A 16851-nucleotide genomic window follows, 5' to 3' on the forward strand; every position below is an offset into this window, starting at 1 on the left:
AAGAGGCTGGGAGGGGACACAGCCAGGACTGACCAAAGGGATATTGCATGCCACGTAATGCCAGGCTCAGCAATAAAACTGGGGGTTTGGTCTTTCCAAAGCAGCCACTATTTGGAGGCTGGCTGGGCATTGGTCTGCTTGTGGGAGGTAGCGAGTGACTGCCTTTGCGTGTTTTTATCTTGACCCACAAGTATTCTCACTTTTGATTCTCTCCCCCATGCCACTGTGGGGGAGTGAGCAATCTGCTGGGTGGGGGCTTACTTGCTGGCTGGGGTGAACACACCATACGCTGAGAAGAGCAAATCATCACAACAATACTGATGATCAAGTTATAAATTAACCTGGAAGTTTTAGAGACTATGGCTTTTTTTTTTTTTCCTTTTTTTCCACTTTTTTTATTATTTACTTTACCTGAATTGTAATGTGATAACAGGGGTAGTGAGAAAACAAAACAAACAAACAAACAAAAAGATACATATTTTTTTCTTAATTTTTCTCCTGGGAGTTGAAGAGATTTTTAGAAAAAATAATTAAATACATAGCTCATGCTGGCTTTCTCTGAATGCTAAACCAACTATAGTTGCAAACATAATCACTCATATCTAGACACAGGCCAGATTTAGGAAAAAATATGAGTTGGTTTACAGGTAGGTGTTCAATATAGAGTAGGCAGACTGCTATGCCAGCTGAAGCTGGGGCTGTGTCGACAGACTTGGCCAGCAGTCAATAAGCTCACCCAGATGGTATGGCAGCAACCCGCCTCTAGCAATACTTTAATATTTATTCATCTTTGCCTAGCTATTTGTTCCCATATTTTTCAGGCCTCTGGGTGAAATTCAGGCTGCTGAGGTCAACTGCACTGATGTCAACAGAGAGAGAACATCACTGTCAGAAAACGCTGTAGCAAGAATCCTAGCTTGCAGACATAATTACAACTTCAGCACAAAGTTCATAACTATTTTTCATTTAATGTAAGCAAACATAGTTGTTGAATTCAGAGAGAAAAGGCCATGATTTTGAGAAACGTGTGATGATTTTCACTGCATACATTTTTATTTATGCACAAAGACCTTTTAACATTAATGCTGACAGGAGCCTGCTACTGTTTCCCCACATGGTAGATCTTACTCCATTTGAGGGTGCTCCATTTTCATCAGAAAAGCAGTCCCCATCGTGATGTAGGAAGCTACGCAGGTGTGCACCCTGCTTTTCCTTACTTAGGCCTTTCTAGAGCAACAAAACAAAAGGCACACACTGACACACAAAAGCATCTGTGCCAGCTGCCCTGCCTGATGTGCTGCTGATTTTAACGCTTTATCATTGAATCAATGTCACTGCTTTGAAGCTGTAGCCTGAACGAAGCGTACTACTTAGTAGTCATAGCAGCTTATTTGGAAGAATATTTTTTATAATAAAAAAAGTGATTAAAAATGTGTGTGCTTTGGGAAATACAGCCACAGAGACAATGCATGGGAGACCTTCAACTTAAACGCATTTCAGCGGAAACTCTGCCTGCTGCCCTCCTACATACAGAAGAACCTGTGCACACTTAAACCACAATAAAAGGATGCCACAGCACTGCCTTTACTGCTCAGTGGTAGATAGACTGAGAAGTTGTTATATTCATGCTAGGTAAGGCTCAATCTGAGTAACAGCAAGCAGATTTTTTTCCAAATAAAACAATCTGAACTACCTGGGGTGAACTTACCCACTGGCCCTGACCTTCCCGTTGCAGAGAGAAGACAGCAGCTGCACAGCCTCTGTCTAAAATAGAAATGCCTGATTTAGAGTGTTTCTGCTGGTTAAGCTGTGGATGAGCAGGGGGAGCTCAACAGGGTCTCTCACCCCTTGTAAGACTCTTCATTTCCTTGCTCCACAGCTTTGCTTTGGGGGAGCAAGAATGCCAGAACTGAACCCGTTTTTCCCTTTCTGTCAGTGGGGATAACCAGAAAAAGCTCAGGAAAATCTGGGGACTGAGATAGCTAAATGAAATGCTGAGAAGAAAAGGGAGGAGTCAAAAAAAACCAAACCAAAACAAAAAAAACCCACCACACCAAGAAAACAACAACAAACTTCTCTCTGCCCTCTCTCCCTCTGGTAACACCTCTCCTTCTCCCCCCACCAGTCACCACATTGGCTTCTCTTCTCTAATTAAATGGGTCTGGAGCTGACTTGGAAAGAAAGCCAGTGACTACGACACAGAGAAGTTTCTTATTAGCTTGTGTGATGAAATAGGAGCCTGTTCGGTCAGTTGGTGACTTAACCTACTTTATTTTAATGAATTATCCATAAAGTGGGATACACAGAGGTGCCATGTCAACATAGTCTGAGGTCATCACCATCATCATCAGACAAGCTTTGAAATCAGTTCTAAGCAGCAGTACTTTGTGTGGAGTCTAACAAAATGTGTATAAGCACCAGCCAAAATAAATGGTCACCTTCTCCCCTGCAGAGGCGTACGAGTACCTGCCCGATGCCGTGAGGAGTGCCAGCATGGCATGCCACCACACTGTATATGAACTAACTACAAGGAAAATTATAAACTGAGATTTTTTTTTGATTCAGGAAAACATTGAAATATGTGAACTGTGACATCTGCAGCTCAAATGATCTGCTTAAGACATAAATAAATTTTTTTTAACAATGGAAGAGCTTTGTAATGTGTTCAAGGGTGGCTTTTTTTTCTCTCCATAAAAATTCATCATACAGAACTATTTTCTGTGAAATATTAATTAACAGATTGTAAATATCAAAATTCAGATCATTGCTGAAGGCCACATAACATAATTACAGCACTGAGAACTGCTCTGAAAAATCAAAGGGTCCAACCCCTGATGCTTTCAGCCAAGTCCAGAAACTCTGAAACAGTTTAGTTTGCTAGCAGTTTTGTAACATTTCTTGTAGCAATGAGATTTGCTTGACAAGACCCTTTGCTTGGAATCTACTTTTGATGTTCAAGACAAGCCTAACATTTCTACTTCCTATTTAAGTAACTACTGCTTTAAAGTTCTGAGCCCAAGTTTCCTGCCCCAAGTAAACCAAATCTCTTCATTTTTTACTTTCATTTTCCACTTCTGCTTTTCTTTGCCAGTCAGATCATTTGGAGCTGAGGCCCAGTGGCACAACAGGCTTCCTAATCCTACAGTTTCCTCAGTTTCTGTACAACTGATCATCACTTCCTCTTATATGTTTGAATAAAATAAACTTCAAGGCTATGCATTAAAATCTTCTAAAAATAGTGCCACGTCTGCTCTCTTGCAGCTAGAGCAGATCTCCGATTTCAGTGCTGGAGATGAGGAGGCATCTCACACCGTTTCTGGATGAAGGAAGAAACTCCGTGACTGATACGCTGTAAGAAGTAGGCATTTTCTCAAGAAGGAGCCTGGGTGGAATTTGACTCCCCGATATCACAAATCAGAAAACAAAACAACTTCATTTTCAAAGTCTCGGTGCTACTGTCATTCAGAGCACAGATGAAGACAGCAATAGGGCAAGAGGCTTCTCCCTCCATTTTCCCTCAAGCCTGCAGCTATTGGGGGGGTGCGGGGAACTTCATAACAGTACACGTTTCCCCATAAGGACCAGGAAACAGCCTTGCAGCAAGCAAATAGCATGGCACAGCTGCCCTAGGAAGCCCCAGAAAAGAAAGGGCCCTACAGCAAGGGCCATTAGCATAGAGCACCAATAATTTTTATATAGACGTATTTTATTTTATAATATATATGCAGAAATCATATATATATATATACACACAAATACATGTATATATATAAAAACTTGCAGCCAGAAAAGCCCATTTACATCAGAAGGTGATCTCTGGTCCTGACACAACTGTGTCAGAAGAACTGGCAATGAATGTGCTTTACTCATGCTATATAGTATCTTTAAAAAATCTATTTTAATTATGCATCTTGACATATCCCCCTCCTGTGCAATGGCCAAAGTACCTTTGACAGTGGGATTTGTTGTGGGTTTTTTTATAAGGATTCAAAACATGAATGTGCTGCTCATCCGTGCAGTAGCTCACAAGACACTCTTTCTTACCGTAGGGAATGGGATGTGCACCTACAGCCACACTCACACATTTGTTTGACTGTTGTGTGTGTTAGCAGGACTTGAAAGTAAGACCTAGACCACCAGTCATACCTTCCCAGAGTCTCTATTTTAGAGCTAATCCCACAGCTTCCCACCACAGCACACATCTCCCTCACGGCAGATTAAAACACAGAGCACACCTCAACCACCACATGCTTTTGTAAACTTTAGTCCCTGATGAATTCATTTCCAATGAATATTTTTTTAAAGTGAAAAAACTCTAACAAATAATGTTAAGAAGTAACACCAAACAGAAGCCTACAACCAGTTCACTGTCTTCAACCAAAACTACTTGTTGACTGAGTCTGATTCTTCACATTCATAGGAAGTTTTATGAAAAGGAAATTCCAAGAAACAATTTTTTTTCTCAGCTCCTCTGACAAGATTAACTATATTCTGCTTCAGCAATAGAAGATTAAAAAGAAAAAAATTAAACTACAAGTCACTTGGAGTGCTCTTCTCTTCTTTTCCCAATGTGTTAATCGGACACTTCAGCTTTTCGGTGACCCTAAGGAGAGGAGAACATTCCTTTCAACCTCGCTGCTGTGTTTTTCTGATTACGCTAGCAGGCCTTTTTGCCCAGCAGCAATCCAGGCAGAGCCGGCTGGTTTGGTGCAATCTGGAAGGCTGTTATAACAACAGACAGAACAAAAAGCACCAGGAAGAGCCTGGCAGCTGTATAAAACTCCCTCCAAGCTCCAGTCCCCGCAGAAGTGCACCAGCCTCAGCAATCAGCATGACCAGTCAGTCTCAGGGAATCCAGCAGCTTCTGCAGGCAGAAAAACGTGCCAAGGACAAATTGGAGGAAGCCAAAAAAAGTGAGTAGCTGGCCTGGTTTTACTGTAGTTTTCTACTGTAAGCTCTTCAGAATTACAGTGGCTCGCAGAAAAACAACATTATTTCATCTGTATACATCACAGCTGTGCTGCTCCTATTCTTTCTTCTCAGTCGCGTTAGTGCTGTGCCTTGACTGCAGCCAGGCATTTAACCAAACCTGAACATTCAGAGTTTGCTTAAAATTCTGTGCCCATGTGTGCTTGTGTGCGTGCATGCACAAGTGCCTTATTACATTAAACAAGGTTTTCTTTGTTATATTCATCCTGTAGCTAGATTTATTCTTGCTTTATCTCAATGCCAATAACATCATTACATCCTTCCTTAGGTATTTAAACTGGAAGCCTACACGCCTCTGGCTGCCAGCTCTGGAGGACCAGACTCCAATCTCTCTATTTCTCTTTATAGGTCTTGTATAAATTTTTCAGTGTTCCTCTTTACTTACAAAATCTAGTAACTTGTCTTCTAATCTCAGCTGGGCTTCAAAAAAATTGTATGAAAACAAAGGGGTACTTCAGCACAATGTTAGTAATGAAAGTCACGGTACAATCACAAGAACTGTCAGTACTGTGATAAGTCATTCCTATAAGTCTTATTACATAGTACAAGCAATCAGCAGTGATTAAATGTTCAATTTAAAATTAATATCTTGTTCGCTGAATGTCTAAATGCCCAGGGAAAAGCATGTGTAGATACCCAATAATAATAAATTCATATATTTTTATTCTAGTCAAATATAAGCAAAAAAGTAATGTAAAAAGTAAAAAAAAAAAAAAAAAAAGTAAAAATGAAGGTATCCGCTAGAATAATTTCAACCAAAGAAATAATTCTCCTGGCAGTCTTTCCATTATCTATTTCCTTCATTTTCTGCATTCATCTCCCAGTGATTTAATGCAAAATATGGTGACCTTATTCTCCTGAACGTAGGTACCAACCGCATGAGTCACTGACCTGCATTAGCAGTGAAACGTTAATACTGTTTCATGGAGTTATCTTGATTTAGAAACCAGCAGCAGGAAACAATGTTGTCCTGCAGGACTCAACTAAAATGCATGAAGATGTCATGTGCTGCAAGAGTGTGATGAAGGAATATATTTTGTTTTCTGTGGAGAAATAGAAGCTGAACAAAAATAATTTCTGTAGTTGCTATATCCCTTCTACACAGAAATCAGCATTGCTGCGTGTTCATTAATTATTAGTGTGACGTGTTAATTTGTACAACAGCACAAAGAAAATAAGTAGGAAGGCAATACCCCTTCCCTGAGCACCCACCCACTGCCTGTGCCTTGCAGAAGCAAGGGGGGGGGGGGGGGGGGGGAGAATCTCCCATCTTCATATAAGAGAAGGCTCACAAAAAGGTGTTTGGCGTTGCTGCTCCCAGCCTGAAAGCAAGGGATAATTAAGTAATTCAACTCTTATGTAGCCAAACAAGTTGCTCTCAGTGGGATGGTTTTTCCGTTCTCACATAGGGCAGAGGAAACATGCTGTTCCCCAAAGCCAGAAGCAAGAAAGTGTGTCACCTGGAAAGGCACAGCGCCCAGAGGAGGGAGCTGGGGTTTGGTCTGAACATGGGCTGCAGAATCAGGCCTTTAGCTATGATAGCTTGATGTTGATTATCCTTTACTTTTGGTTTTAATTTTTTTGTTTTCATTTGGTTTGCTCTTGAGTTTGTTTGGTTTGCTGTTGTTTTTAAAACCAGAAAGGTCAGACTGGCTTTTTCTAAAACAGCCAGTTAAAAAGAGGTTTCATAAATTAAGAAACTCAAAAAACAAAAAGCATCATTATAACATGAAAGTAATGACTGAAGATGAGTGTCTTGCAGAATCCAGACATGGTTACAGGTGCATTTACTCTACTCTGAAAAAACCACACTGCCCTGTCATCACCTCAGCCCTGCACAGAGTGCTCGTGATAAGCACAGGGCTTCTTACAGATAAAGTATCTTCCAGACAACTCTGAGTCAGAAACTCAACTTAAACCACTGCCTACACCTACCAGTGTATTAGTGTTGAGGTAGGAGTTATTCAGCAGCTACAGGAAAACAGCTATTAAGCATTTTGCTATCGGTAAAAATATTTAGAGTAAAAATATTTCATCAGTATGACTTCTCTATTACTTTTAAAACCAAACATTTTTTTGCCTTTATAAAAACTATGAAAGAAAATTAAAATTTCTCATACATAAAAATCTGAAGGGAAAAGAAGGGATGGGAGGTGGGTAAAGAAGACAGAGCCAGATTCTTTCCAGTGGCATCCATTGAAAGGGCAAGAGACAATAGCATAAATTTAAACATAAGAAAACAACTCTATAACTGTGAGGGAGGTCAAACCCAGGAACAGGCTGCCCAGAGAGGCTGTGGAGTCTGTCCCGAGACATTCAAAACCCACTGGATATGGCCCCGATCAAGCTGCCCTTGCTGAGCCTGCCCTGAGCAGGGGGTTGGAGCGGACCCCAGAGGCCACTTCCAGCCTCAGCAGCTCTGTGCAATGCCATGAAAAAAAATCAAGCATTTCTAAGAGATTTTATTCCTAGGTATAGCAGATCAAGGGCAAAAAATTCAAATAACTGCCAACGTGGCATATTCACCTACTGCCTAAAGACTTTGGTGGATCTTTTTGTTCATGTTAAATACTGCCAACAGTTTCTACTAGGGTGCAAACAGCAAAGCTCTTGTGAATTTTAGATCTCATGGATCACACAAGCAAGGTCAGGCCTCAATGTTTCTGATTCGGGTTTTTCTAAGGACTGCTCCACCCTGGATTTTGTGCTAACTCAAGCATTATAGCTAATCTAGCAGAATAATTATACCTAGAAAATCATTATTCTATTTAACATTACAATAGGTTTGCGGTGAAGCTACAAAATAAAAATTTAAAAGTTTCCATGTTGTCCTTAGTTTCAATATTTTTCATAGCAATGTCACTACACCACTGTAGATACCTAACTATACCGGCATAACTTAAATACTGTGGGACAAGGACAAAAAGTAATCTTTTCGTGCCAAATCCAGTTATGCCAAGTCAGAATAACTCAAACAGTCTCTTCCCCAGAGTGATTCTGCAGTTAGATCAGCATAAAGGATTGCATAGCTTGCCTCTGAGCTTAAAAACTAAGATAAAAGGAAATACACGAAACAACCAATATATCCAGTGCAATCAGTTAACCTGTGCACACACAATTTAGAGAAACAAGGTGAGGACGTGCTGGTTCACTCCAGGAAACACCAGCCCAGATCCACCTGGTACCAGTTCAGATCAGCAGCTTCTGCTCGGGGCCTGGCACTCTGCGGATCTGGGCTGCAAGTGAAAGCAATGAACCCGTCCAGCGAGTGCTAATGCAGTCCCGTCCCTGCTAACCTGTACATATGACCCTCCCTTGTCACCGCAAACAGCCATTGCACAACACCTCTATACGAATGAGTTCGACTATTCTATTTACACTGTAACGCGAGAAGGATGAAAGGCAGATCATTCATGGGACACAACGAGGAAAAGCCATTTTCAAGGAAATGTGATTAGCAAAACTACCCTTATGCAAACCCTTCAGTGTTTACAGTTGATACTCACATAACCAGATCAAAATGTAGCATGAACACACATAATATTGTATATAAACAGATATTGGGCCTAGTTTTTGCTGACATAGGTGCAGCTGTTTGTAAAGCAAAAGCCACTTTGGATAACTGAAAAATTAGAAAGTAAATAAAATTACATTTATAGACATGAAACAAAGCAAAAATATAGTGCTAAAGCTCCTCTGTACATGCTTTTTCATACTTCTTGCTCAATACTCTTTATTCTGGCTTGCAATATCTTTACTGTATCATTGGCTGATGTCGTTTATACCTGACAAATTATTAACAGTTTGTTGGTAAATGCACACATGCAAGGCTGAAACTATTAAATTCATTAAACGCAAACCAAAACAGTCTGCGATCCTTTGGCCTTTTATACACAGCACTGCGTTATCTATCATTTTTGCTTTAAGCATAATTTGGATCCCAGAAATAACTGAGCATTGTCAGAGCCAAGACATCAATTCCTGAAAATCCTTCTGGGTAAAACAAGGGAAACAAATGTGTCACAAACACTGGGTTTAGCAAAACTTGTTTTCCTATAGATTTTTATATCTTGGCTTGAATTTCTAGTGCCTAATAAAATGAAAACTCGGATGAAAGATTTCAGGAAATCAGATTAAAAACAAATGTTAATCAAAATAAGTTATTGTAAACAGAATTATATCCATGACGCTCGCTTGGATAATATCCAGGACATATTTTATCTGCTGAAAAAGCTATACATACCGATCATCTGCTTCTATTGTATTTTATTACAAGTGCAAAACAGTCTTCTCAAAATGAGCATCCCTAAATCCCATTTTGCAGACAATTTAACACTCTTGAAGACAACTGAAATGGTCCTATTTAAAGAAAATAGGATTAATTTTTGGCAACTTCTTAATATGACATGATTTCTACGCAGAAATTCAGCTAGAAGCCTAGATGATATGTTTGAAAACAGAAAGCCAATTTTAGCATGGCAGTTTTTGGAAAGGAAGATAACTTAGTGTTTGAGCAAAGTAGAATGCAACATTTTTGCTTTGTACTGTCTTCTTCTTGCAAAATGTAAAAATCCCCAGCAACCTAAAAAACCTCGCCAGTTCTTTTGGATCTAACCAGATCCAGGTATTTCATTAACATCACAGAAATACCTAGAAAGAAGCATACAACCTTTCTCTATGCTAATAATGCCTTCCCAGGTTAGGTAAGAAAATCTAATACAGGGCTGACTTGTTACAGAAAGTTGGTTAAGTTTGGCCAATTTAACGTAATGCCTCGAAATTTATAGGCTGTCAGCTACCATAATCATGGACAACAGCGGACAAGGAAATCAGGCATAGCACAGCTGCTTTGCTGCTCCCCATCTTCAAGGATGGGAGGGAGGGACAACGGGGCAGCAGCAAACCTGGCCCCCACAGCATGCTCTTTGGGGCAAAAGTCTCTTCAAACTTGGAGCTTTCTGTACCTCACCTTTATGACCCTAGAGGAAATGTCATAGGGACAGGTTGGTTTGCCCATCCTCCTGTATTTCTCGCCCTCTTTTTGCATGATCTTGACTGAATTTCAATGCTTTGCCACCCTTCAGTGTGTAAGGTTTGATTTCAGCTCAGCCGTGCTCTGCAGAGAATCCCGTCCAGAAGATCAGTAAGACTTTGAAAAGGCAATCCCATATTGCACAACTAAGGTAGCAGACAAGTGGTTAATAACAGACTGATTAATTAATTTTGGTTTGTCTCTAGTGAAACAGCAGGTTAAGCTCTAGTTTCTGCTTAACTTAATCAGGTATGGCATATGCACTATCGCATACATTGGCAGTTGCCGATTCTGTCCACAACGTTGTTGAACTAGCAGTAATTTACTCACAGCTTTTCCACTTAATTAAATAGGAAGCAGCAGGTTCCTGCTGTGCCAATCCTAAAGGCATCATGGAAAAATGAAATGGCTGCCACCCTCCAGTGACACCCTATGTATTGTGCTTACTCCAGTGCACTGTCAAGAGCTGACATGTATGTACATATGTACTTTTTGGTTCACTAGCTACATTGTCAGAGGCAAATGAACTGTTGTTTTACAGTTAATCTCTTTCCATTTTGTGCATTTTAAATGGATTTATTTATCTATCTGGTGGCCAAATATGCAACATATTTACTACAGATGGCCCCCCAGATGGAATTTGAAATTAAAATCCCAGTGATTTTGAAATAATTTAATTTGCTATAGAGATCCAGTTCCTCAGCTGGTGAAATTGGCAGAGCTTCATCGTAGTCACTCCCCCCGACTTCCAGCTCTAGAGAATCACGCCCCGGCTCAGGTCCTAGAGGAAAACTCTATAAAAGGCTGATCAGCTCCAAATTTGGAGAGGAGAACAAGGGAAACTTCAAAATACAGACCTAAACCTCGTTCCAAATTTTGTTGTCCAGACTGGTGTCAGGCTCTTACACAAATCTGTCAGTTTGCACATACTGGTCCCAAGACTTCATACAGTGAGTGGCAGAAGCTGAGGGAATCAGCCCTTATCAGACAACTACAAACTCTGGAAAATTGCATGCTATGTTTTAAACTGCCTCTCTGCCCCTTTATACATCAGCACAGTGCCTCGGTGGCAGAAGAACTCCGAGAAATATAATTAACTAAACAAGACAGCACCGCACTGATGAACTGAGAGTCAGTAAAGCTATCAAGTTCCTCACCAGGTTGCTCCTTCCTGTAAAAAGTCAGGCACTCCAGGTCCCACAATAAGCACACACACAAAATCAGAGAGTCCAGGAATCAAGACTTTAAAAGGAAATTCACATTTCAGGCATCTCTCTGCTCCTACTCACCAATCTGCAGGTAACGACTTCAGAAGGAGCTGTCAACTGGGCAGATAATTTACTGCTGGATGAGGCATTTTGCCCAGGCTTCTGTTGAATCTCAGATGTATCAAAAATAACAGTCTTCCACCCAAGATTCAGCTTCCTCACCGTGCCATGCTCAGTGGAAACAGATTGCTATATGCCCACCTGATAAGGCTTCAGAAGATCAGCACAGGTGTAACCAATCCAGTGTAGCAGCCTGGAGAAAAATCAGAAGTACTAATGCTCATCTTTCTAGCCTCATTGGAGAATGTTCCTTAGGATTTCAGAAAAGGTACTGTTTTCAACTTTCATGTTTGAACTGAAAGATTTACAAAAAAACCAAAAAACAACTTACAAAAGTATTCATATTGCTCAGTGATGTTAAATAGGCGGTTACAATAAGTAAATAAATAAATGGATGTTTCACGCATCAGATCAAGATGTCTTTTTCAGTTGCTTAGCCTCCATTCTTGTGATAGCCTAATTTAAGCAACTAAGCAATGGCTTTTTCAGCCATCGAAGATATTTCTCCCGTTAAGAAAAGGGAGCAAGTTTATCCCCTCCCATTCCTAAAATTCTAACTGTACAGCAGAAAGACACCCCAAAGATCAGCATCAGCCCCGGTGTCTGAAGTATAACATATCAACTTTTAATGCAAGAGGTTTACAGCCCCATCAGTTACAAAGTGACTTTCCTCACAAAGTAGTGTAGAAGAGTCCTGTGGAGATCCATGCGACTTTACCAACTTCATACAAAACAGACAGACAGAAATGCATCACCGTGGGGTAGTTACGACATGTTCAACACTTGCTTCATGGAAAAGCTTAAGCATCACATGCCCATCAAACCTTTTACTCCTGTCCTTTACATAACATCCCTGCTAGACCCAGGAACTACCTTATGCCCAAGTCCTGCAATGATTTACGCAGGCTTGATTTGACAAACCCTTACCATTTTATCTGAGGCAAAGTAACTATTCACAGTGAACAAAATTAAGTATGCAAACAAGCCTGTTCGGGATGAAGGCTCTAGTTTCCACTACAGCCTAAAATTCCACCTTGCAGATGATCCTCCTGTTTAAAAAGGGAAAAAAAGACTTTTTAATCACTTCCATATTTTCTATGCATTGGTAGACAATACCATTGACCTCCTTTTTCTCTTAATCACTCATCTCTGCATTTAACAAAATGTTAGGGAAAAAGGTGGGAGAGAAGAGGACAAAGCCTGAAGGTTGCGACTCAGTTTGGTAGTGGTTAAGATGTATCTTGCAGTACTTTGGAAATCTGCCAGCTCTAAGCAGAATCCAGTTGGTGTGGGATGAAGGGATGCTGGCAACCAATCAATACAGCAAATCTTACAGAATAACGTCTTTTCCCATCAGTGACAACTAAAATCTGTTATCTGGCTGCTACTATTGCTGATGAAGGAAAGATAGATATTTATTTAAACGCCAAGCTGTGATTAAAAAAAAAAAAAAAGCATTTGTGTTATGAGAAAATGTGTAGTTGCAAAAAGACTTCTGTTGTTAGCAAAGCAACAAGCTTTTCATTTGATGTGTGCTTTCGCACAGGGAGTTGGTCTCAGAAGATGGGTACTTGCGTGACTCGCGTTCAATCAAAAAGTACCCTAGCTAAATCACTTTGGCTCTTCTGACCATTCTTGTGCAAATAAAGCTGCTGTTGACTTTGATCAAAGCTTTGTCTGTTTTACTATGCCATGTAAAATACCTCTGATTTAGAGATTCATCTTCTGGAATACACTGACAAGTGTGAAGCAAATCCCTGTTTCTTCCCCCATTAGGAAAGGGAAAGAGGCTGAAGCAGGCCAAAGAAGAAGCCATAGCTGAGATAGACCACTACCGGTTACAGAGGGAGAAGGAATTTAGGAACAAGCAAACAAATGTAAGTAAGAAACCTGTATATGTTCTTTTGTAGTGTCAATCTGCTCAATGGTAAACCAAATTGCTTCAAACAGTGTTACATGGAGATTTCTCTAAACCAACGTGATCGTACGGATTAAACGCAGAGATATCACCTATGATGTGTATATGCTTCATCTTGACTTCTTCACAGGCTTTGAATGCATTTGTAGAAGGTATTGTGGACTTTCACCACTAAAATTGTCCAGATTCTGTATTTGGTTCATGCTTGTCCTTTGAAGATGTATCTCCTTTAAGGAAAAATATCTTTGGGTCCTCTTTCTTTAACTCCAGACAGACCTCATTCCTGTCTTGAAACTGGAGGTTTCAGTAAGGTGGATGTTTCAGTAAAAGCAAAGATTTAAAGTCTTTCTTTCTATTTCTGTTCCACTTTAGCTGACTTTTTTGACTGCATACAAGACTGCCTCTTTGATGAACTGAAATCACCAAAACTTTGGAGTTTTTCACTACGTTTTCATAGTAAAAGTGGGCTGGCTGATATTTTCATATCTGAATTATAGTACATTTTATAAATTTATGCCATCTTACAGTTTTCTCTAGTATTTTCATGAAAGTTCACAAACCATTCTCTTTTTACTTGGTGACCTTCCTCTTACGTTTTTGTTCTTGTTTTTTCCCCTGCTTGTTTTGTGCAAAGGCAAGGAAACTGCATGTGCAAAAGCAGCCACAAAAAAAAGCCAAAGAGGTCAAATAAAAACTGCTTTACAAACCTGTCATTTTAGTCACACTTCACATAAAACATTTTCCAGCAGAGATCACAAGCCTTAGGAACAGATATACACACAAAGTCTCTAACATACACAGCCAGCCCCCAGACGCACTGTCACACAGCCAGGCCAGGTGGAATTGTCTCAGATGTACAATTTCAGATGTTTACTGATGCTAAAATAAAGTAAAAACACCTCTAAAATTTGTTCACCTTTTCAGTCAAGCCAGACTTCTTGTTTTAGGTCTGAAATAGCAGAAGAGAAAAGATGTTGCTTTGGTGTGAACTCAATTTTTTCATCACAAACAAAATTAAAGCTGCAGGGAAAGGCCACTGTTTGTCGACTGAACAGTTCACACAAGCAGGACAGAGCACATATTGCTCCTCAAATGACAGCGTGTTGTACAAGATCATTGCAGTCCTCCTTCACGTTTCCTGACCCCATTATGTCGAACATTTATCTACCCAGACAAATGTCATCATTATTAACCTGTGCCTGGAAGGCAGTCAGGAGTTCCAGCTAAGCCAGTGCAGAGGGAAGTCTGACGCCCAGTTCAGTTTATTAGCTCAGGTATTCGGACACAAGTATTTTTAGTTCTTTGTCACAGCCTCAGTTAATGCTATTCTTTCTCTTACTTGGTGTTGTTGTGTCCAAACTGGGGTAAATTTTCTCATACTGAGATGTTCCACGTCACTCCAGAATGAACAGCAGCAGCAACAGAAAATAACAATTAATTTGAGGGTAGAGTGACAATATGCGAGATCGTTTTTCAAAATATACAAAATTTAAGCCCGGATCTCAAACCAATTTTGCTAGTGCTCATGGTGTTTGTACTCAGGGTCTGAGATCACTGAACCCTGGAGATCTGCAGCCTAGTTCTGAATTTTGTGGCTTCCAAGTCAATGTAACGTTTTAGCGACTTAGGAATGACACTAGCATAAAACCGGTGTGGGCAAAATAAGGGGCAGACCTTCAAGGTCAGCAGAAATCATAGACTAAGCAGAGCATTGTCTGCATTCTGACAAGAAAAAGGTCTTCAAATTCAGAAGCAGAAATAGGGGGAAAAAAATAGGTAGAAGAGTAAGAATCATCTACCTCAAGTTACAGTATTAGCATGAACTGAAGAGAGCAGGTTCCCAGTCTACAGAGGCTCTTCTTAAAATTATAATACTTTTCTTGAGGTTTTTCAAAAGTATTTAGTAGCTGGATAACATGCAACCATCTGGGATCTCTAGAAAGTTATTTTCCACTGGGGAAAAAATATGCTTCATGAATCTGGTCTAAGCTGTACAATCTTTCCCACATGAGACCCTTACAACTTGTCTAAAAGCTAAAATAAAATGCCAGCTAAAAATAGTTACTATAGAAAACTATAATCTTTTCCCGATATTTACAATTAAGTTTACATCCTGTATTGCTTCCAAATCAGAAAGTGTTTTACATCTCGATTACAGACAAACTTCTTACCACGTTGCCAGGTACTGATAAATAGAATTGCAACGGTGAATTGTGCAAATGATCTTAACTCAGCTGCTTTTCCTTCTTTTAAGGACTAAGTTGGGCTGAAATCACATGGAAAATAAAGCTAATGATTCCGCCTTTGTTTCTGGTCATCCTCTAGGTATCCCACTGACATCACAGGTTAGCTTCAGCTGCTAGTCCACCCCAGAGAACCATGGCAGGAACAAGAGGAATATGTTACTTATTCCTTTCTTACTCTGTCAGCATGCAGAAATGTCTTCTGCTCTCCCCTGTGGAATTCTTTAGCTGGAAAGCAATTTCTCTGCCAGTATCTGAAGGACTTCTCCATAAGGGAAGAATTCAAGGGATGTTGGGGCAGTGGGGGAGGAGGGAACAAAGTCACGGATTTGGAACGTGTGCATCTGTTTATAACATAACCTTGCTAAAATGTTCAGCGAGTCTAGAGTCAATTAAATTCTACGCGAATGTCCTGATATTAACTGTGCCAGAAGCTGTCTGGTATTTCGCCAGATAAGAAAATGTAACATTAAAAGACCTTGTCTGAGGCCTGTTGAGGGTTATACATCACTAACTGCTGAAGACATTTCAAGTACTCTGAAACTGTAATTATGCATTGTCAGGAAGGCTTTCCCATGTTTTGCTCCTTAGCGGCACTCACATTCATTCTCAGTGAGGCCAAACAAAGCATACTGGTGATAGAACTTAGTTGACTAGTCATTAAAATAGAAAACAAATTAAAATGAGCGATATAAAAGACAAAACATGTACAATGTTGTTCCCACAGTGAGCTGGGAAACTTTCATTACATGGGGAGATTCCCATTGCTAATGAGCATATGAAAGAGTTCCCTTTAATCCTGTTTTTATGTATACAGTTCAACCTAGATGATACCCTTACTGTTAGGAAGCACTGTGACGTGTCTGTGTTATGTTTATGCTAGATGAAGAAGAAAAGTACAATAAACATAATCATATGTAACCCTTTATTTTGCTCAGAGGACTTCTGCTTTTCAGGTAATGGGCTCCCAAGGTAACCTCTCTGCTAAAATAGAAGAACAAACAACAGAAACCATCCGAAACCTCACTAGCAGCTACCACAAGAACATGGAGAGCATGATGAAAAAGCTTTTGAGCACGATATGTGACATCAACCCTGAAGTTCACCCAAACTTCAGACACGCAGTTTAAGATCCGTTGATGTGCTGGGGAAGGATGTTTGTAAAAAGTAGCCGTCTTTCTTGATAAGCATAAATATTTCCTCATTTATAGTTTCTCTATGTGTGAGAAAAAAAGAACACTAAAGCCAAAAGCACACAGTTCTACATAGGCTTTTGATGTGACAAGAATTATACAGGGTTTCACAAGCATTTGTTGGAATATTGTTTCCTGTTGGTAGCTA

The 16851-nt window shown here is 40.0% G+C and overlaps 1 protein-coding gene across 1 annotated transcript; it reads left to right on the plus strand.

Annotated features, from left to right (window-relative positions):
* Nucleotides 1-4831: 4831 nt before the first annotated feature.
* On the plus strand, nucleotides 4832-16640 carry ATP6V1G3 (ATPase H+ transporting V1 subunit G3; the record flags this gene model as incomplete). Its single annotated transcript, XM_082313225.1, has 3 exons — nucleotides 4832-4913; nucleotides 13126-13226; nucleotides 16467-16640. 3 exons carry the CDS (start codon nucleotides 4832-4834, stop codon nucleotides 16638-16640), a joined length of 357 nt encoding a protein of 118 aa, XP_082169351.1.
* Between the last annotated feature and the right edge of the window lie 211 nt (nucleotides 16641-16851).

Source organism: Platalea leucorodia, assembly GCF_965183815.1.
Source record: "Platalea leucorodia genome assembly, chromosome: 5".
Classification (NCBI taxonomy): Eukaryota; Metazoa; Chordata; class Aves; order Pelecaniformes; family Threskiornithidae; genus Platalea; species Platalea leucorodia.